We start from the raw sequence: 23,552 nt of genomic DNA on the forward strand, positions 1-23,552 counted from the left end.
TTTTTTTATTTTTGGAACAGAGAGAGACAGAGCATGAACGGGGGAGGGGCAGAGAGAGAGGGAGACACAGAATCGGAAACAGGCTCCAGGCTCCGAGCCATCAGCCCAGAGCCTGACGCGGGGCTCGAACTCACGGACCGCGAGATCGTGACCTGGCTGAAGTCGGACGCTTAACCGACTGCGCCACCCAGGCGCCCCAATAAGTAGGTTTCAATAGTGAGGGTAAAGCAGAGTTTTAAATTCAAACTGGAGGGGCACCTGGAATGCTCAGTCAGATGAGCCTCTGACTCTTTATTTCAGCTCAGGTCACGATCTCAGGGTCTTGGGATCAGGCCCTCGCTGGGCTCCACACTAAGCCTGGAGCCTGCTTAAGATTCTCTCATCGTCTCTCCCTCCTTCCCTAGCCTTACTCCCTCTGACCCCCTCCCCTGCTTACAGGCTTGCAAAATCGCTTTCTAAAAAAAAAAAAAAAAAAAATTCAAACTGGAAATGAATGCTAAATATTCTCTATTTTTTAAAAATGTTTATTTATTTATTTTGAGACAGAAAGAGTGAGTAGGGGAGGTGCAGAGAGAAGGAGAGAGAAAGCATCCCAAACAGGCTCTGCATCATCAACACAGAGCCCAGTGTAGGGCTCAAACCCACAAACTGAAATCATGACCTGAGCCGAAACCAAGAGTCAGATGCTCAACAGACTGAGCCACCCAGGTGCCCGGCATTCTCTCTCTTTTAACTGCTCTTTGTTTTTCTGATAAATGGTTGCTGTCTGATTTTGAAGACAAAGCAGAGCATAACTGTTAAGATTTAATGTATAAATGAAACGATGTAAGATCACAAACCTTATATTTAATATTTTAAGATCAATTTCTCTAAGTACTTAGGAAAAATCCAAGTTTCAAGTGGTAACAGTATCAGTTAAACTTTATCTGCACCTATAATACTTCAGCTGTTATTTTTACCACAGAGTGGATCCTTCAAAGACAAATACAGATTCTAATTTTTAAAATGCAATTTTTTTCATTTAAATGTATTTCCTCTAAGTGATTCACAAGAGTGAAGTAAGAGCTTAAGTAGAAGAGGCGGACATATATTAAGCAACATTTCTAAGAAATACCTCAGAAGAAGAAATTTAAGTCATATGAAGACAGAAGAAATTATAACTTATTAAACAAAGAAAAATGTCAAAAGACCAAATGTAATTTAGAGAAAGCAGTTTCTATTACATTTGGATAAGAAAAAAATAGATAAAAAAATTAAGATTAGAAAACGTCACAAAGAATGAAATGGATAAATTTGTAATTTTCGGAAAGCATAACACAAGCCTAATAAGGATAAGATGATGAGGACACTCAATATGTATCATAAAATGATTATCACCATTGGAAAAAAACTAAAATAACAGACATAACTAGCTAACTCTTACAAAACAAACTAGACTTGCTTATTACTTTAATACAAATATTCGCTGTTAACAAATACTGAATTTAGCATCATTAACCTTGCTAACCTTGTTTAACCCCTTATGGTAGTATAAGAAAGTTTAAGCAAAAAAAAGGAAAGAAGCTTAACATTTATTGAGGGCTGTGTGTGTGTGTGTGTGTGTGAGGGAGGGAGGGAGGGAGGGAGGAAGAGAGAGAGACACCATGTTCTCAGTGCTGTGTGAGTGAATGAGTGTGTGTATATGTGTATATCAAACAAAGATAGATGAGTTATTATCTTCACCTTATAAACACTCATGCAAAGTAAGATAAAGTGATTTGCTTGAATTCATACTACTGGTAAGTGGCAGTCAGGTAGTCTAATATCAAGGCATATCTGACTTGATCACTATATAGACAGCCACTGTGGTTAATTATTCCATCTACTATATGATGTATCATTCTAACTCATTTTAACTGTGTGAGATATGCTCTCATTGACTGCTAGTTGAGTTGCTGCTTCTTAGCATGTTTTTCTAGTCCAGATGTGGTGTTAATTATGTTCTAGTACATCTGTCCTCATAGTTATTTTATACTCCTATGGTTCAGAATAAAACCCACCCCTTCAACCTGTACCCTTTGTGCTCCAAATAAGAGGTATAAAAACACCACCTATTTCTCCAGGAAAACAGATAATGACTGGCTTACAGTTTTTAGGTAGTAAGTCAGTATATTTTCTATAACATTCTATGATTTTAAATTTTTTTTTCAACGTTTTTTTATTTATTTTTGGGACAGAGAGAGACAGAGCATGAACGGGGGAGGGGCAGAGAGAGAGGGAGACACAGAATCGGAAGCAGGCTCTAGGCTCTGAGCCATCAGCCCAGAGCCTGACGCGGGGCTCGAACTCACGGACCGCGAGATCGTGACCTGGCTGAAGTCGGATGCTTAACCAACTGCGCCACCCAGGCGCCCCTATAACATTCTATGATTATGTAACATTATCAATTCAAGACACTGGGACAAGTAAAGAAACCAAAATGATCACTGACTTGAGAACTCTAATAAACCCTTCGTTTCTATGTTCATCTACCTTACTGCTCCCAAATTGGGTGAGGACACATGGGAATGTGGAAAGACCCACAAGAAAGAGGAAGTAAGTAGGAGGGCAGAATTATGTTATAAAAACAAACATACCTGAAGGTTTTTTCACATGAACTGCACAGACTGGTTCTGTAGTAGGAAAAGAATATCACCACACAATACAGAAATTCTCAGAAAAAAGCTTTTTAGTGAAACTGTAGCTGTAATTATATTAACACAGAAAGCCAATTTCTTAAAAAATATTTTCATAATGTTTATTTTTGAGAGAGAGCACAAGTGGTGGAGGGGCAGAGAGAGAGGGAGACAGAGATGTGAAGCAGTTCTCCGCTGACAGCAGTGAGCACAGTGCAGAGCTTGAACCCATGAACTGCAAGACCATGACCTGAGCCGAAGTCAGATGCTCAACCAACTAAGCCACCCAGGCACCCCGGAAAGCTCATTTCTGAAATACAGTTGGGGCTATCAAGATCAACTTTAGTTTTTCCAAGAAAGCAAGTGTAGGTCCATATTTGTTAACTACGTAGATTTTTAAGCTCTAAGATACTGTTGAAAGAAGCTGGGACCTCTATTCATTTTAAAGTCAGAATATATTTACTAGCTTTTAAGAGGCAAGTACCAACTTGAATTTAATCCAACCAAAAAAAAAAAAAAAAAAAAAGGAAATACTAAAAACTGACCAGAAGGACAGATGAATCATTAGCTATTTGAATAAATGGGTCTTGTTTCCTTTAAGAAAAAGCATTATTAGAAAGCTAGCATAATTGGGACACCCAGGTGGCTCAGGTCATGATCTCACTGTTCGTGGGTTCAAGCCCCACGATGGGCTCTGTGCTGACAGCTCAGAGCCTGGAGCCTACTTTGGATTCGGTGTCTCCCTCTCTCTCTGTTTCCCCCTGCTTGTGCTCTCAAAAATAAAGATTGAAGGGGTGCCTGGGTGGCTCAGTCGGTTAAGCGTCTGACTTCAGCTCGGATCACGATCTTGCAGTTCTTGGGTTGGAGCCCCACGAGGGGCTCTGTGCTGACAGTTCAGGGCCTACAGCCTGCTTCGGATTCTGTGTCTCCTTCTCTCTCTGCCCCTCACTGCTCTCTCTCACACACACACACACACACACACACACACACACACACACACACACTCTCTCTCTCTCTCTCTCTCTCTCTCTCTAAAATAAACATTAAAAATTAAAAAAGATTAAAAAAAAGAAAAAAAACGAGCATAACTTAATAAAAATATATTCCACTTGCCACAAGGGTTGAAAGAACATGCCACAACTGGCTTTGTAGAACACTTGGAGCTGACACAAAAATGGCCTAATCTACCTGGTAGGTCCAGTTCTGAGAAACCTATTCACCACTGCATCTTAGAAAAATGACCTACAGAGAGGAAAGAGTTCTTTCAGGACTTTTAGGTATTTTATATTGGCATAGTCTAACCATGCTTGCAAGCAAATAATAATAAATAATAATAATAATAATAATAATAATAAAAAGTCTAACAGAAGCTGTGGGCTATAATAAAGAGACAAATACTACTATTTATTATATTGTATCTAATACTATTATCATTTTGTGTAGTAACCTTTTCTCCCTTAAAATCAAGGACCAAAATACCATAAAATTTTTAAAATGTTTATTTATATTTTTAGGAGAGAGAGAGAGAGAGAGAGAGAGCGCGCGCACGTGCACATGCATGCACAAGGTGGGGGAGAGACAGAGGGAGAGGAAGACAGAGGATCTGGAGCAGGCTCCATGCTGTGAGCGCAGAGCCCAAAACAAGGCTTGAACCCACGAACCATGAGATCCTGACAGCCGAAGTCAGATGTTTAACTGAGCCACCCATGTGCCCCATAAATTTTGTTTCTATCTTCTTTGAATGTGGCTAAGTACGTGGTAGTTGCTCATTAAATATTTCCTGAAAAAGCTAAGTACATGAGAAATAAGTTTGGCTGTGCTCTTCTATTCTAGACATTTAGGACAAGAAAAATCAAGAGAAGCCCACAAATGGTCAAAAATAAATAAGAATTTGAGCAGAAAGTAGAAATGAGAATAGAAAGCAATTTCTAATTTGCTTCTGCATACATTATATCAAAGAGAATGAGATTTGTTTTGAACAACAAAGATGAAATAAGTATAAATAAATTAGAACTGAATTCTCTAATGAGTAAAGAACTTGTCAGAAATTTAGTTAACCAAAGAGGTCAAATTCTTACGTTAGATAAATTGTATATCAAAGTACTCAGGGAGCTTCTAAATAACATTGCTGAGCCATTCTTAGAGGTATCTGTAGAATCAGGAGAACCACACAGATGTCAAAAAACTAGAAATGGGAATCTGTTATGCTTTTAAAAATGAGAAAAACCTTTTTTTTTTTTTTTAAAGCTTGGCTTTAACAGTATTCAGAGAAAATAAAAAAGATACTTTTTATAATCTTTGAGTGGGAAAGACCTTTCTAACTTATGTTGCAAAATCTGGAAAAGCCATAAATTAAGCAAAAAAGGCCCAATAAAATTAAAATTTCAAATTTCAAATTTCTTGTTAAAAATTAGCAAAGTCAAAAAACAAGTGAAAAACTAGGGTTAAAATACGTACAAATCATAATATAGACAAAGGGTTAATTTCCTTATATATAAAGGACTTCTACAAACCAATAAGAAAAAGATCAACACATTAAGAGAAATAAGCAAATAATATAAAAAATTCACAGAAAAGGAAATTCAAACTCTTAAACATATGAAAAGATGCACAGCCACATTCATGAGAAGTATAAGCAAATTATAATACAATATTCTTTTTTTTTTTTATCAGATTGGCAAAGATAAAATTTCTGGTAACATACCATGTTAGTGAGAATAGGGTAGAAGACAGACACTCTCACACATTTTTTTCCCCCTGGTGGGAACATACTAGTGCGCAGAGTACACATTTATCTCAAGCTCACATGGATCATTTCCCAAGACAGACCACAGTAAGGGCCATAAAACACATCTTAAAAAGTTTATAAGAATAAAAATTATATAGAGTATACTCTCAGACCACAATGGGATTAAATCGAAACTCAGTAATAGAAAAACAGCCAGAAACCCATGAAACACTTGGAGACAAAGCAACACATTTTTTTTTTAATGTTTATTCATTTTTAAGAGACAGAGACAGAGCGCAATTGGGGGTGGGGCAGAAAGGGAGGGAGACACAGAATCTGAAGCAGCCTCCAGTCTCTGAGCTGTCAGTACAGAGCCTGATGTGGGGCTCGAACTCACAAACCGTGAGATCATGACCTGAGCTGAGATCAGATGCTTAACCGACTGAGCCACCAAAGCAACACATTTCTGATAATACACAGGTCCAAGAAGTCTTAAGAAAAATTTACAAATATATCAACCAAGTGAAAATAAAACTTACCAAATTTGGGGGGATGCAGCAAAGGCCATATTTAAAGAGAAATTTATGGCAGTGAATGCATACTTAGGAAAGAAAAAAGACCTAAAATCAATAATCTAAACATCCACCTTACAATATAACTCAAAAAAGAGCATATTAAATACAAAGTAGAAGAAAAGAAAAATTTAAAGCACAAATCAATCAACTGAAAAGAGAAAATCAATAAAAGTTAATGAAACCAAAAGCTGGTTCTTTGAAAAGATTAAAATTCCAGCTTAACTAAGAAAAAAGAGAGAAGACAGAGATTTATTAATAACAGAAATGAAAGGGGGGGCCATTACTACTGACACTATCAATAAAGGAATAATATGAACAATTCTAAGCCCAGAAATTTGATAACCTACATGAAATGGATCGATTCCTTTAAATACACAATCCAACAAAACACACAAAAGGAAATATAGATAACTTGAATAGTCCTATATCTGTTAAAAAATTATATCAATAATTAATAACCTTCCCAAACAGAAAGCACCAGGCCCACATGGGTTTGCTGGTAAGTTCTACCAAACATTTAAGGAAGAAATTATACCGATTCTCTGCAATCTCTTCCAGGAAGCCGAAGAAAAATTTCTTAATTCATTCTACAAGGAGAGCATTACTCTAATACAAAAACTTGACAAAACCTTAATTTGTCATTATACAGTTATTAAAACCCAGACAGACATATTCAACACAAAGTATGAACACTAATGTACACTATGCACTTTAGCGAATTAAGTTTTAATAGAAAAATTGAAAAGAAAGTACAGAGAATTTCCATGTATCTGCCTCATCCTAGTTTCCCTTATTCACACCTTGTATTAGTGTGATATGTTTGTTATAAGTCAATTTGATATACTAACTAAAACCTATAGTTTACATTGAGATCCATTCTTAATGTTGTATAGTTCCATGGTTTTTGACAAATGCATAATGTCATCTATGCACGTTTACAGTATCATATAGAATAACAGTTCCACTGCCCTAAAAATGCTCCATGCTCCACCTACTCACCCCTCTCTTGTACTTCCCCAAACCCTGGCAACTATGGATTGTTTTGTATTGTCTCTATAACTTTTGCTTTTTCCAGAATGTAATATAGTTGGAATCATACAGTATATACTCTTCTAAGACTGGCTTCTTTCATCTAGCAACATGTATTTAAGGTTCCTCTGTAGTTTTTTTGAAGCTTGATAGTTCAATTCTTTTTACTGCTGAATAATATTCCATTGTACGGATACATCACACTTTATGCTATTAAAGACATCATGGTTTGCTTTCAAGTTTTGATAATTATGAATAAAGACGCTATAAACATTCACATGTAGATTTCTATGTATACATAAATTATCAACTCACTTGGGTAACTATCAAGGAGTGCAACTGGGGCACCTGGGTGGCTCAGTTGGTTAAGAGTCTGAATTCGGCTCAGGTCATGATCTCACAGTTTGTGGGTTCAGGCCCTGCATCAGGCTCTGTGCTGATGGCTCAGAACCTGGAGACTGCTTCAGATGCTGTGTGTGTCTCTCTCTCTCTCTGCTCCTCCTCCCCTCGCGCGCGCACACACACACACACTCTCTCTCTCAAAAATAAACACTAATTTTTTTTTTTTTTTAATTAAAGGAGTGCAGCTGCTGGATTGTATGGTAATACCGTGTTAGCTTTCTAAGAAACTGCCAAAGCGTCTTTCAAAGTAGTTGTGCTATTTGCAATACTAACAGCAATGAACAAATAGCTTCCTTTTTATAATATAGGCCTACTTCAGAGATACTGTGGGTTTGGTTCCAGACTATCACAATAAAGATAACATTGCAATAAAGAGAATATCGCAGTAAAGCCAGTCAAATGAATTTTTTGGTGTTCCGGTGCTTATAAAGTTACTATAGTCTATTAAGTGTGCAATAGCATTGTGTCTGAAAAAAAATGTATATACCAACTTAATTAAAAATTACCTTATCACTAAAAACTGCTAACCATCATCTGAGCTTTTGATGAGTCATAATATTTTTGCTGAGAGACTCACACCTCGATGCTGATGGCTGCTAACTGCTCAGGGTGGTATTCCTGAAGGTCTGGGTAGCTGTGGCAATTTCTTAAAATAAGACAAAATGAAGTCTACTGCATTGATGGACTCTTCCTTTTACAAATGATTTTTTTTTTTTTTTTTTTTTGTAGCAGGAGATTCTGTTTGACAGTCTTTCCCCTACAGTAGAACTTCTTATAAAACTGAGTTAATCCTCTCACACCCACCATTGCATTATCATCTGTTGCTGTCATTTCAACAATCTTCACAGCATCTTCATCAGGAGTAGACCCCATCTCAAGAAACCACTTTCTTTGCTCACCCATAAGAAGCAACACCTCATCCATTAAAAAGTTTATCATGAGACTGCAGCAACTCAAATATTATAATGAAAAAGTGCAAATATCTTGAGAATTACCAAAATGTGATAGAGACATGAAACAAATGCTGTTGGAAAAATGATACAAATAGATTTGCTTAATGCAGCGTTGCCACAAAGTTTTCTTTTTTTTCTTTTCTTTTTTTTTTTTTTAGAAAACCCACAGTATCTGTGAAGGGCAATAAAAAGAAGCACAACAAAATGAGGTATGCCCATGTACATTTTGCAAATATTTCCCCCCAATCAGTAGCTAGCCGTTTCATTCTCTTAAAGAGGAAATTTTAAAATTTTGATAAAATCTAATTAATGAAATTTTTCATTATGCTTCAGGCTTTTTATGTTTTACCTATGAAGCCTTTCTCTAACCCAAAGTTGTGAAGTTTTTATGTATTCTTTTAGATGTTTTAAAATCTTAGTTCTTACTTTTAGATCTATGATTTGTTTTGAGGTAATTGTTGTATATAATGTGAGGAATAAGATATTGTTGATTTTTTTGCATATAAATATTCTATTGTTCCAGCAACACTTATTTAAAGAACTATCATTTCTTCATTGAATTACCATGGTATTATTAATAAAAACCAGTTGACCATACATGTGTTGGTCTCTATCTGGGCTCTAACCTGTGCCACTGATCTATACCAATATTACACTGTTTTCTTTACTGTAGGGTAATAGTAATCCTGGACATCAGGTTGTAGAGAACATCAAATTTTGTTCTTTTTTACAACTGTTTTTGTTAGTGTAGGTCCTTGATAAATTTCACTATCATCATGTCAGCCTGAAATTTTGACTGCTATTACAGGGATTCTATAGATCAGTTTGGGGAGAACTGACATGTTAAAGACAAATGAACCTTCCAAACCCTGTATGTATATATGTATGTATGCCTTTAATTTCAGCATTTTTTTTATCGTTTCCAGTGTACAGGTCTAGCACACATTATTAAATTTACTATTTCTTTAATTTACAATTTCTGATTCATTGCTAGTATATAAAAATACAAATGATTTATGTAGATCAATCTTGTATCCTGTGACCTTGCTAAACTCACTTGTTAGTTCTAGAAGGTGTGTTCCCCCCCCACCCCCCGCTTCTGGTAGATTCTTAGGGTTTCAACAGAGACAATAATGTCATCCTTGAATAAAGATAGTTTATTTTTTCCTCTTTAATCTGTATGCCTGTTCCTTCCACTGGCTAGTACCTCCAGGTATAGAAGTGAATGGAAGTAATGAAGGCTGAACAGGAGTGATCACAGAAAGACGGCATTCTATATTCCGCCAAGAATTATGATGTTAACTATGGTTCATTTTTTTTTTTTTTTTTTTTTTTTTTTTTTTTTTTTTTTTTTTTCAACATTGGGACAGAGAGAGACAGAGCATGAACGGGGGAGGGGCAGAGAGAGAGGGAGACACAGAATCGGAAACAGGCTCCAGGCTCCGAGCCATCAGCCCAGAGCCTGACGCGGGGCTCGAACTCACGGACCGCGAGATCGTGACCTGGCTGAAGTCGGACGCTTAACCGACTGCGCCACCCAGGCGCCCCTGGTTCATTTTTAATAGATGTCCTTTATCAGGTTGAGGCAATTTCCTTTTAAATTTACCAAGTTTTATCAGGAATGAATAACGTTCAATTTTGTAAGATGCTTTTCCTGTGACATAATCACATGATTTTTTTTTATGTTATCATTAAAATGCTGACATTTATTGGTTTTCAAATGTTAAGGCAGTCTTGCATTTTTGAGCCAAAACTCACTTAATTAATGGAATATTTCCTTTCTTGACATGTCTTTAGCTGGCTTTGCTATTAGCGTAATAATAAGCCTCATAAAAGTAAATGTTCCTTTCTCTTCCTTTGAGGAAGAAATCAAGTAGAATTGGTATTACTTCTATCGCTTCTCGGCCTTTTGGCTAAGATCAAGTGTAGAATTGGTATTACTTCTTCCTTATAAGTTGGACAGAATACTCTTGGGAAGCGATTTAGGCTGGAGCTTCGAGAAAGGTTTCAAACTGAAAATATTCAGTTCAAAAAAATAAATATAAGGCTATTCAGGTTGTCTATTCTTACATAGGTTTTAGTTGTATCTTTTAAGGAACTAGTCAATTTCACCTAAGTTGTCAGATCTATTGTCAATAAAGTTCTTCATAATATTTATTATTCTTGCAATATCTGTTGGATTTGTACTGATGTCCTTTTTCATTTCTGATACTATGTGTGCCTAGCTAGAGGTTTACTTATTTTACAGTTATATTCAAAGTTATATTGACTTTTTCTATTTTTGTCGTTTATATGTTCAAACTTATTTTCATTATTTACTTCTTTGTCCCTATTTTGAATTTGTTCTTTTTCTATTTTTTGGAGGTGACTTATCACTTAGATGACTGACTTATATATTCTCTTCCAACTAGACATTTTCCTCCAAGCATTGCTTTGACATGTATTTTCATTTTCATTCAATTCAAAATAGTTTTTTTTTTAATGTTTCTTTGTGATTTCTGCTTTGACCCAAGGCTATTTAAAAGTATGCTGTTTAATTTCCAGATATTTGGTAATTTTTCAGATAACTCTGCTACTGAATTTTAGTTTAATTTTGCTTTAGTTTCATAGGTCTGCTACAACCAACTGGGGTGAATTCTGCCCAATGTACTGTGTAGTATGAGGACTCTCCACTCAGGCTGGTGGCAATGCAAACTATTCTCCATCCTTTGTGATCTCTGGAAATTGTTTGGCCTACTGTGCTTTCCAGGGGATCTTCCTTCTAACTCTAGAGGCTTACTTCATATATATACAGGTCAGTACTCAGCCAAAGATTTGAGGGCAGATTCTAGAGCCCTTTTTGTGTTCAGCTTCCTCCTCCCTGATTCCAGTCAGTCACTTCAATCTCCCCAGATCCTGACCTCTCTGAAGACTACTGGCCGGTTGTGTTTCCTCTTGCTGTACTGCAGCCTGAAAACTACACTCAACTCAGTTTCAAAATGCTCACTTCATTTGTTTCCTTTCTGTCAGGCATCATGGTCCTATGCTGCCTGCTGTCCCATGTCTAAAGACAGTCTCTCTCCCATCCCATATTTTGCTAACTTGTGAGGGTAATTCAAGAGTATTTTTTTTCTTCCTTATGGCTGGGGTGAACTTTATTCATCCTTATAACTTTACTTTTGGTGGTTACCCTAGAGATTTCAGCATGCATCCCTTTTTATATATCATAACCCATTACTTTTATCACTTCCTGAACAACAAAAGAATCTTACAGTTGACTCATTAAGTCTCTCCTTCCTTTTAGGCTATCATCTTAGCATACTTCACTTATATACAGGTTATAAATGCCCCAAGACAAGGAAGGTTATTATCTCATCTTAAAAGTCAATATTATTTTATATTTACCATTAATATTCTCTTTTCATTTGTCATTCAGTCAGAAAAACTCTTTTTTTGCATTTCTTATAAAGTAAATGGAGATTATTTCTTTCAGATGTTGTCTAAACTAATCTTTATTTTGCTTTCATTTTTGGAGCTACTTTTGCTGGAAAGGAATTCAAGGTTGGCAGTGTTTTTCCTTCAAAATTTTAGTGATCTTAATGCACTATGTTTTCACATTCATAGTCCCTGTTTTATTGCTATTAGTCTTATTGTTTCTCTTTAAAGATAATGTGTATTTCTTCTCTGATTGCTTTACAAATATTCACTCTGTTTTTGATTTTCAGGAATTTAACTATGACGTTCCAAAAAATGTTTTTCTATATACTGAGGGTTCACTTTGCTTCTTGAATCATCAGTCAATGTTGTTCACTAATTTTGAAAATTCTTGGCCACTGCATCTTCAACTATTTCTTTTGCCCCATTTTCCCTCCCCTCTTTCTGGGATACCAGTTACATGTGTATCAGATCTTCTGAGTATGACTTACATATTCTCTCTTTTCTTTTTCCATACTTACACTCGGCATTTCAGTTTGCATGCTTTCCACTAACTGTACTTAAATTCATGAATCCCCTTTTCTGCCATGTTTTATCTATTCACCTCATCAAATGGGCTTTTAATTTCAGATATATTTTTGAGTACTTCAATGTCCATTTGATGGTTAATTGACACACACGCTATATTTGTTTCAAGTGTACATTTGACAAATTTACACATTCCTCAGCGCACACCATGATAAGTATAGCCACCACTTGTCACCATACAGTATTATTTCCATATCACTGACTATATTTCCTATGTTGTACTTTTAATCTCCATGACTTATTTTTTACAACTGGAAGTTTGTGCCTCTTAATCCCCTTTACCCATTTCACCCATCTCCCACCCACCTCCCCTCCAGCAACCACCAGTTTGTTCTCTGTATTTGAGAACTATTTACAACAGCCAAGCTATGGAAGCAACGCAAGTGTCCATCGATAGATGAATGGATAAAGATGATGTGGTATACTGGGACTACGCCAAAATAAAAAGCTTTTGCAGCAAAGGAAACCATCAACCAAATGACAAGGAATCCTATTGAATGGGAGATATTTGTAAAATGGGCAGAGGACCTGAAGGGACATTTTTCCAGAGAAGACATACAGACGGCCAACCGACACATGAAAAGATGTTCAACTTCATTAATAACAAGGAAAATGCAAATCAAAATCATAATGAGATATCACTTTACACCTATCAGAATGGCTAGAAGCAAAAAGACAAGATATAACAAGTGTTGGCAAGGATGTGGAGAAAAAGGAACCTTGTACACTGCTGGTAGGAATGCAATCTGATGCAGCCACTGTGGAAAACAGTATGGAGGTTCCTCATAAAATAAATAATAGAAGTACCACATGATCTAGTAGTTCCACTACTGGGCATTTACTGAAAGAAAACAAGCATGGTAATTTGAAGATACTGGCACCCTTGTTTATTCCAGCATTATTTACAATAGCTAAGATATGGAAGCAGCCCAAGCATCATTGATACATGAATTGATAAAGATGTGTGTGTGTGTGTGTGTGTATACACACACACACACAATAGAATATCACTCAGACATTAAAAAGAATGAGATCTTCCCATTTGTAAAATACAGATGCACCTAAAAGGTATTACACTAACTGAAATAAGTCAGACAAAGAAAGACAAATACCATATGATTTCATTTACATGTGGAATCTAAAAAACAAACAAAAAGCACAAACAGACTCATAAATACAGAATACAAACTGATGACTGCCAGAGGGGAATTAGGTGGAAGGATGGGCAAAATATGTGAAAGGGAGTGGGAGATAACAGACTTCCAGTTATGGAATGCATAAGTCACGTGAACAAAAGGTACAACATAGGAAAGCAGTCAATGGTATTGTAATAGTGTTGCATGGTGACAGATGGTAGCTGCACTGGTGGTGAGCACAGCATAATGTATAGACTTGTCAAATCACTATGGTGTACACTTGAAACTAAAATAACACTGTCAACCCTATTTTAAAAGGAAAAAAATTTTTTTAATGTTTATTTTTGAGACAGACACACAGAGGGGAGAGGCAGAGAGAGGGTGAGACACAGAATCTGAAGTGGGCACCAGGCTTTGAGCTGTCAGTATGCACAGAGCCTGACGCAGGCCTCAAACTCACGAACAGTGAGATCATGACCCTAGCAGAAGTTGGACACTTAACTGACTGACCCACACAGGCACCCCTCAAAAGAAAAAAAAATTTTTTAAAAGATTACATAGTGTGTGTATATATATGTATATATGTGTATACATATACACACATTGATATCCATACAACAATGGAAAACTACTCAGCCACAAAAAAGAATGAGATCTTGCCATCTGCAAAATATGGATGGACCTAAAGGGTATTATACTAAGTTTAAATAAATCAAAGACAAATGCCAAATGATTTCATTTATATGTGGAATCTAAAAGACAGAACAAGGGCGCCTGGGTGGCTCAGGTGGTTAAGTGTCTGACGTTGGCTCAGGTCATGTTCTCGTGATTTGTGGCTTCGAGGCCCAAGTTGGGCTCTGTGCTGATAGCTCAGAGCCTGGAGCCTGCTTCAGATTCTGTGTCTCCCTCTCTCTCTGCCCTTCCCCTGCTCACACTCTGTCTCTGTCTCTCTCTCTCAAAAATAAACATTAAAAAAGTAAAAAGTAAATTAAAAAAATAAAAGAACAAATGACCTTTTGATTGCTTTTTATTCTAATTTTCTAGTTATATTTTAAGTGTCTTCACTTTCTCTTTTCTTCTATTAAAAAGATATTAATAAATTATTTAAAATATTTGTTTATAAACTCTAATAAAAGCATCATCTATGGAACTGCTTCCATTATTTTTCTCGTGATTATTAGTCACATATTCCTGTCTCTCCATGTGTCTAGCAACATATGCCTCTCTGTTTCTTCAGCAATTTAACCATTTTTCCTCTACTTGTACCGGGAGTATTGGCGGGCTGTGACTTAATATCTCTTTCTTGGAAGTAGATGTCTTCCCTTCCTCCTAGAATTTCTTTTCTTTCATTGTAGGAATACTAAGTTATCATTGCTCCCATTTATTGAGAAACTGCTTGACTGTTGGATACTATTGGTTATTCTGTTCTTAATTTCATTTTTATCATAAGATTACATTACACTAGTACCTGAGCTGCTCCAAAGCCATCCAGCCATTTCCTTTATTGAAAATAGTGATCAAGATGATCCTCCATAAGGCCAGTATCAATGGCACCAAAGCCACATTAAAAATATTTTTTTACCAGAAATTCTTAAGAATACACATGCACACAAAAACCTATGCTGTAGTAGAAAGAGCACAGAATTTAAAGATAGAAAACCTGGTCTACACCTCATCTCTGTCACTTACTAGGACAGTGACCTTAGACAAATAATTTTTGTACTTTGAATCATGATTTTCAATTCATTAAGTTGCTGTGAAGACAAAACAATGTATTTTGTTCCTTTAATGTTTATTTTTGAGAGAGAGAGCGAGCGAGAGCATAAGTGGGGGAAGAGCAGAGAAAGAAGGAGACACAGAATCCAAATCAGGCTCCAGGCTCTGAGCTATCAACATAGAGCCTAACATGGGGCTCGAACCCACAAACTGTGAGATCATGACCTGAGCCAAAGTCAGACGCTTAACTGAGCCACCCAGGTGACCTCAAAACAATATATTTTAAAGACCTCTGTAAATTATAAACACATTTTAAGATGTCTTACATAATATTATCTAGTTTCTAAATCTACAGATCAAAAGCTATAAATTAAACAAATACAGAGACACAGGTGTAATAGATATGTTGATAATAAAAACTGACAACTAACACCAAAGGAAGAGTCAAAAACTATTTTAAAAGTACCAATTAGAACTAAGGGTGAGTTAGTCAATATAGCCTAAGTAGCCCCTACATATTTCAATGGACCCTGAAGCTATTAGTCTATCTTGACCTGGTACAGTAATTGGTATTTATGATAAGAAGCTTGAATTTTAAAGTAAATCATATCCTGGGCACCTGGGTGGCTCAGTCGGTTAAGTGTCCAACTCTTGATCTTGGCTGAGGTCCTGATCTCATGGTTCATGAGTTTAAGCCCTGCATCAGGCTCTATGCTGACAGCCTGGAGTCTGCTTGGGATTCTGTCTTTCCTTCTCTCTGTCCGTTCCCCACTTGCACTTTCTCTCAAAATAAATAAACTTTAAAAAAAAAAGTAAGTAATCATATCCTTTATTATTACTATTAAAGTATTATCTAATAAACTTTAGACTGCAATCAAAAATTACTAAACTAGAGTCTCTCCTAGGAACTTCCACTACTAGTAGACTTCCACTAAGTTACAGCACATTTGAATGTTTTTTTTTTTTTTAATTTTTTTTTTCAACGTTTTTTATTTATTTTTGGGACAGAGAGAGACAGAGCATGAACGGGGAAGGGGCAGAGAGAGAGGGAGACACAGAATCGGAAACAGGCTCCAGGCTCTGAGCCATCAGCCCAGAGCCTGACGCGGGGCTCGAACTCACTGACCGCGAGATCGTGACCTGGCTGAAGTTGGACGCTTAACCGACTGCGCCACCCAGGCACCCCTTGGTTTATTTCAACAATATTTGCTTATGGAAATAAAAGGGAGTGATGGGGGAGGGGGAGGGATGGAGGAGGGACTTGAGAAAGAGGGAGGCTAGACCACAGCATCAGTAACCTTGTGTGATGTGATCATTAACCTTTCTGGTAAATGTAGCTGGCAGTTCTCTGAGGTACCTCATTAGAATATGAGGAAAGCCACACAGATATTGCACAGACTATTCAAAGATTATTTCATTTACACTGACAGCTATTACTCTGCTTCCATGTAGCAGAAAAATGAGGTTACAACAATTCTTTTTTGTATTTTTTATTTTTGTGATGAGTCGTCTTATCAACGGACAGAGACCAGCTAATTTGGCAATGAGAAGAAAATCAAAGCAGATGTAAGCCTCTCCATTCACATGTGCCCTTCCCCCGGAGATCTTCTCTAGCTAACCTCACCTGGTCTGCCAGAAGAGGAGTGAAGGAAAGATATTCACCATAGTGTGACTGCTTAGAAGTTCCTGTATGAAAAGGAATAATTTGAAAGCACTTGTGATGGTTTATTAGTTTTACAGGATTCTCTTTTTCCTGGTTTCTCTTTAGAGGGGAAAATAACATGAATTCAAAAGCAATTCCAGTCTGAAGCACAACCATTTGCTTGCATAACAAAAATCTCTCATCTTTTTCTACATATTAATAGTCTTAAATGAGTTAAAAAGAAAAATACTTTTTAATGTTTTAGAACTCTCTAGTAATAAAAAATACAAGAAATAAAATTTTTCTTTCATATTCCTATAATTCTCCAAAGTATTAAAATAAGTATTTAGATGTTTGGGTCATTTTTTTTTCAAAAATGCTAAATCTGAAATCAAATGCATTGACCATTTAGTTTTACAGAATAGGGATAAATTAATTGGTTCATCAATTATTTATATAGACAGACTAAGGAAGAAGCTATTAACTGCTACCAATTTTATATTATAGGCATTAATGTTTATGAAAGTATTTTTTAAATTTTAAATAATATCCATAAAGTTGTAAAAGCAAGTTTGAAATACTAACTGAAATCATTTCTGAATCTCTCTCTCGTTGTGTAATTATAAGAAACAAATGTTTGATTTCCTCTGAAGTCCTGTTATATCTTCCCAAGTTGTTAAATACACTCTTAATTTGTATTTATTGAAAGACAGCTCAATGTGATAAAGTTTTTATTTTCCTTTAAGTTAATTCCAGGTACTAACTTTACAAATTCTTTTCCTATTTAGAAATTTTGCTTTGTAAACATTATAGAGTTGGAGAAGCCATAACTCATTAACCCTTATTTTGTTAGAATAAAAGGTTGGGATTGGTATACTATAAAAAAAATTACTGGGGCGCCTGGGTGGCGCAGTCGGTTAAGCGTCCGACTTCAGCCAGGTCACGATCTCGCGGTCCGTGAGTTCGAGCCCCGCGTCAGGCTCTGGGCTGATGGCTCGGAGCCTGGAGCCTGTTTCCGATTCTGTGTCTCCCTCTCTCTCTGCCCCTCCCCCGTTCATGCTATGTCTCTCTCTGTCCCAAAAATAAATAAAAAACGTTGAAAAAAAAAATTACTAAATTTAAATTCCAGTTGGGTAATATACACATGGATTAGTTTGTACGGAGGAGCCAAAGCCTTTCTATCATGGGATCTTAGAATGGGTAAGGTTCTGAATACAATGAGGATCTGCATCATTAATTCACTTTTACAAATGGAAAATTTTGTAAAAGTATCATTTTATACAAGTTAGAAGAAAAAAAGATGGCACCCGGGTGGCTCAGTCGTTTAGGCATCCGACTTCGGCTCAGGTCATGATCTCACGGTGTGAGATGAGAGTTTGAGCCTCACACTGGGGCTCCTCTGCTGTCAGCATGGAGCTTGTTTTGAATTCTCTGTACCCTTCTCTCTCCGCCCCTCCCCTGTTTGTGCTCTCTCTCTCTCAAAGATAAAACAAACATTAAACAAAAAATTATAAAAAAAAAAAAAAGAATAAAAGAGACTGTGGTTAAAAAATGATTATGGGAGGGGGTGAAATCAACATACTAGGTAGGAGTGCAACAGGCAAAGGGAGAGACAAGATGACTACACGGAGGACAGGTCAGAGAGCACATGTGGCACAGAGTTCCCAAGAGCAAGAATTATTTGAGGGAATGCTAAAGAATGGGAGAGCTGGGTTGTGAAGTAGTTAATACACCACACTTTAGTGATATTTATAAAAATTAATACAGGAAATAGTATAAATGAAATAAAACTGGACCAAAAATACTTGTAAAAGTGTATTTATGGATGAGTTAAGGACATAACTACAGAGTTCATTACAAAAAATACTCAGAATATCAGGGTTAGCCATGAAAAGACAAGATTTCAAAAAGTACTAGATATAGTTAGTCAAGAACCAGAATGAAAAACAGGTACATGTTCTAATGTAAAAGAAGAAAATCAGTATCTTGCTATTGTTGAAATGGAGATAGTACCAGGATCTTTTTCACAGGTTCTGTTACCATTTCCCTAAAACTTTAAATGTGTTAGGTTAAAACTAAGAGTCATTTTATCTTGTATTAAAAGTCTGCACAGGTGAGGCAAAAGTGGTCTAATTTTTGTGTGCATGATTTCATTATGTGATAAGTGTTACTATTTGCTAAGCAAAAGGTATATCAACCAAGTCCTAAATTAGTAATATCTAAAAAGACTTCTGAAAAGACAATTTTAAAACTAATTGAGTAATCTTATGAATAAACCACTATACCTTAGCAAGTGATTTTACAATAGGATTCTCCATAATCCCCTTGAGGAAAATAAGGTCTATTTCTTCTGCTCCTGTAGATGAGGGCAGCTCTGTAAGGTTATCCAACACTTGCTGCATTGCTGCTAAGATAAAAGCAAAAAACAAAACAAAACCAAAAAAACTTAAATTATAAGCCATTATGAAATATAATTATAAAATAAGATATATTTTATATATGTAAAATAATTTAAATAAAAAGACATTAACAATTAACACTCTTTTGAAAAGTTATGTTTTAATAAAATGAGTTGTTAAATGCTGTAAGTTTCAAGTTGAATTCCCATGAGGACAGTTTTTTGTATGCCATTTGGGCTTTATCAGACTACCTTATACATACTTACCACTTTGCAGTTGCTTTATATATTTTTTTAATTTAAAACTTACTCAAGAAGAAATACAAAATTTTAATAGATCTATAAAAAAGTAAAGAGATGGAATTACTAATACAAACTTTCCATAAGCCCAGAATTAGATGGTTTCACTGGTAAATTCTATCAGACTTTAAAAAGGAATTTAAAACAATACTTCACAAACTATTAAAAAAAAAATAGAGGGAATACTGCCCAGTTATTCTATAAGATCTTGATACTAAATCCACAAAAAAAGTATCACAAGAAAATTACAGTCAATATCCTTTATAAATATAGATGCACAAATCTTTAATACTGGCAAACTAAATCCAGCGACATATGAAAAGGACTGTACACCATGACCAAGTACAACTTATCCCAGGAATATAAGAGTGGTTCATCAACAAATAAAAGTCAATCAGTGTAATACACTGTATTAACAGAACAAAAAAAAAAACAAAACAAAAAAACATGGTATCTCAAGAGGCACAGAAAAAGCATTTGACAAAATCCAAACCCTTTTCATGATAAAAATATTCAACAAACCAGGAACAGAAGGGAAATTTCCAAACTTCATGAAAGGTGTCTATGAAGAATCTATAACTAACATGATACTTAATGGTGAAAGACTGGATGCCTTCCCATAAGATCAGGAACAAGGCAAGTGTGTCTACTCTTGCCACTTCTATTCAACATTATAGTGGAGATTCCAGCCAGGGCACTTAGGCAAGAAATAAAAGGCATCCACACTGGAAAGAAATAAGTAAAACTATCTATTGTTGCAGATGATAATACCTGGTATATAGAAAATCCTAAACTACACACACAAAAAATTACTGAGTTCAGCAAGTTATGTTTTGTTGCAGGATACAACCCGAAAATACAAAAATCAAATGTATTTCTAAATATTAACGATGAATAATCTGAAAATGACATTATGAAAACATTCTTTTTACAAGAGCACTAAAACAATAATTACAAATAAATGCAGCAAAGGAAATGCAAGATTTATACACTGTAACTGTAAAACATCATTGAAAGAATTAAAGAAGACTAAAATAAATAGAAAGATACCTTATTTCCATGTATTGGAAGTCTTAATGTTGCTAAACTGGCAAACTGATCTACAGACTTAATGCAATCCATGTCAAAATCTCTGCTGCCCCCTTCCCTTTTATTGCAGAAAGTGATAAGCTGAATGTTATAAAGTTGTCAAACATTCCCCAACTAATTAGTACATTTAATGGAGTTCTAATCAAAATGCAACAGACCCTCCACATGTTTTCAAGCCAGGTCTGGCTTGTTCCCCACCACCTCCCCCCCCCCCCCCCCATAAGGAAATGGCCAGGGAGTTCCAGGAAACCTGGGCTAATGAGGCAGGGGAGTGGGAAAAACCAATGCAGTTCTCCACAGGTTGGGGAGGCCACAGTGTTTGGCAGTAACTGGTTGTCCTGGGGCAATGTTGTGCTAGTGAATGTCTACAGGAACCTGGTATACATTGTCAGTTTTAGTAAAAAGCAAATCATGTGCTTTACAAGGAAATCTTGAAAAGGACCTCAAGTCCCTTTGGGACCCATGCTTCTACCCAATATTCCACTATTCAGGCTTCATGATATGCAGTATGAACCCTAGCTCCTTGGGAATGATGATGCAAGGCTGGTACAATGGAAACCCAAGGAAATCAGAATTGTTACAACTATCTAACCAGGATGAAAGCTCTGGATGCCATCCATGCCTATGAGATCCCGTTTCAAGCTGAGGCTGGTATCCCCCTTCCATTATGGGTGAGAACTCCCCCCCCCCCCCACCTGCTAGAACTTTGAATCAGTAGTACTCCTTTCATGGAGTACTTGAAGCCCTCAGCGGTACCCTGTTCCTGCTGGATGGCTAGATGGCCCACTATGGGATATGGGTCGGTAGCAAGTACTGAGAGAGTACTTGCTCTAACAGGAGACCCTGACCAAGCTGGCCCACCATGGTCAAGGCACAAATTGGGAGCTGTCTGCAACACCAACAGTCAGCAGCTAGAGACCTAACTAAAGTCTCCCCAACAGCCATCATGTAAAAAACCTCCTCTCCAGTTAGAAGAGTCAACATGCCAAGCACTTCCTTGAATTACAGAACTTTGAGTAACACACTGGGGAGTACTCTGATACAGCTGAAGGACTCTCATTGAAGACTGAACCAAACAGACTGCAGTGTGCTTGCTGGGCAGGTTCAGACTGGAAGCCAAAGCCTCACTGAGTCCCAAGCTCCTAGAGATCATTCCCCAACCCTTTCTTATAGGCAGTTTCAGAACATCCACTAAGACTTTGTTTTCCCTTGGTAACACTTTTCTCTGGAGTTGAATTCAGATGTTATTTTTAACATTCCTGTCAAGGCTTCCTTAAAAGTCCTCACTTTTTTTCTTGTTCCTTTTTTTTTTCCCCCTTCTTGGTTTTGATCATAGTTTGTCTGCCTTGTTCCAGGCTATCTAATCCCAAAGGTGAGAGTTGAGATGAAGGGACTTGGTCTCTTCCATGGATTCCCCTTTTTACGTGACTGAATGAGAACCATCTGGGTTTTGGGCATCTTGGAGTAGATTAGTAGGGTAGGCAGACAGAAACTGGTGAAGAAACTGGTGAGGCAGTAGGTGTATATGGAACAACCTACCCCGGTGTTCCAGTTAAACCAGGATGTGGAAACACTAACACAACTTCCCTGACATGCAAGGATTTGCTCTGACACTTTCATTTCATACTATCATGAATAAAATGAATAATGTTCTGACCTGGCATAATCCCTTTCTCCCTCATGTATTGGGATGCTATGGGATGGTGTGAGGGAATGGTTTCCTCTAAATCAATTCATTGGTCTGACTTTATAAATTCGTTATCTAATAACATGACCTATTCAAAAAATGCCATTGTTCTTTTTAACAAAATTATCCTCAAAGCCTATGAAAAAAATGAGGAACTGTGAGAAAATTGTAACAAAAAGTAATGAAAATTAACCCTATAAAATATTAAAACATAAATTAAACCTATCAAATCTAATGTATGTAAAACCTTAACACATTAAAGAGGAAGCTCTCTATAGTGGGGACCTAGCAAAGTTGAGTGGGAGCCAGGGAAGTAAAGTGTCCTCCTTTACTCAGAGATTCCAGGGATAAAAGAAAACCCCAAAACTCAAAAGTTTCCTATAAGTTCCACTCCTCCTCCATAATCACTATAGGATGGACCCTTTATTCAGAAGCTGCATTCAATGAAAAATATAAATGGAATTCTTATTTAAGAGAAAAATATATTGAATATATATATTCACATATAAATATATGAATATATATATTCAATGACATATATAAATGGAATTCTTATTTATGACATATATATGACATATATATTCAATGACACATATAAATGGAATTCTTATTTAAAAGTATATTTAATCCAGATCATCCCATTACAAAAATGAACAAATCAAGAATCATCAAACACTTACAAAAGCTAGCAGCATGAATATGACTCACCAAATTCAACAAACAGAAACATTAACTGCCAAAGAAACAGAATTACTGGGGTGGGGAGTGGGGAGGAGAAAGAGTAAAAGAAAGAAAAAAAGATGAAATTATAATGTGTAGGAAGATCAAACTGAAAAATTCTCCCACTAAAAATTTTCTTTATGGAAAGAAAACATAAAAAAAACCCTGCTGTGGATCACAAAGACCAAAATTTACAAGATGATGGGAAATTCATTAATAGACAGAAGGAATTAATAAAAGGGAAAGCAGCAATCGATAAAAAACAAAACATAATTTGATCAATAAGCTGGCTCTTTCAAAAGACCTATAAAAATAGATAAATGCTTGGCTAGTCTGATTAAGAAAAGACATAAGTAACACTAGGGATGCAATGAGAAAGTAACTGCAGGCAAAAAGAAGATTAAAAAGAGAATGTAATAAACAACTTTATTTTAAAATCTAGTCAAGTAGAGATTTTTCCTGTAAAATGTCAACGACAGAAGTGTAGGAGAAAAAGATAAAAATAGAAATAGATTATAATA

General features: G+C 36.2%; 1 protein-coding gene across 2 annotated transcripts in view; it reads right to left on the reverse strand.

The window, feature by feature from the left end:
* Positions 1–19,239, reverse strand: part of PALS2 (protein associated with LIN7 2, MAGUK p55 family member) — a 69,096-nt gene extending 49,857 nt beyond the window's left edge. For both annotated transcript variants that reach the window (XM_058724806.1, XM_058724805.1), the window contains exon 1: positions 19,123–19,239. In XM_058724806.1, coding sequence (XP_058580789.1) covers positions 19,123–19,239 — 117 coding nt within the window. The remainder of the gene's footprint in view (positions 1–19,122) is intronic.
* Positions 19,240–23,552: the final 4,313 nt, after the last annotated feature.

This window comes from Neofelis nebulosa, chromosome 4 (assembly GCF_028018385.1).
Source record: "Neofelis nebulosa isolate mNeoNeb1 chromosome 4, mNeoNeb1.pri, whole genome shotgun sequence".
Classification (NCBI taxonomy): domain Eukaryota; kingdom Metazoa; phylum Chordata; class Mammalia; order Carnivora; family Felidae; genus Neofelis; species Neofelis nebulosa.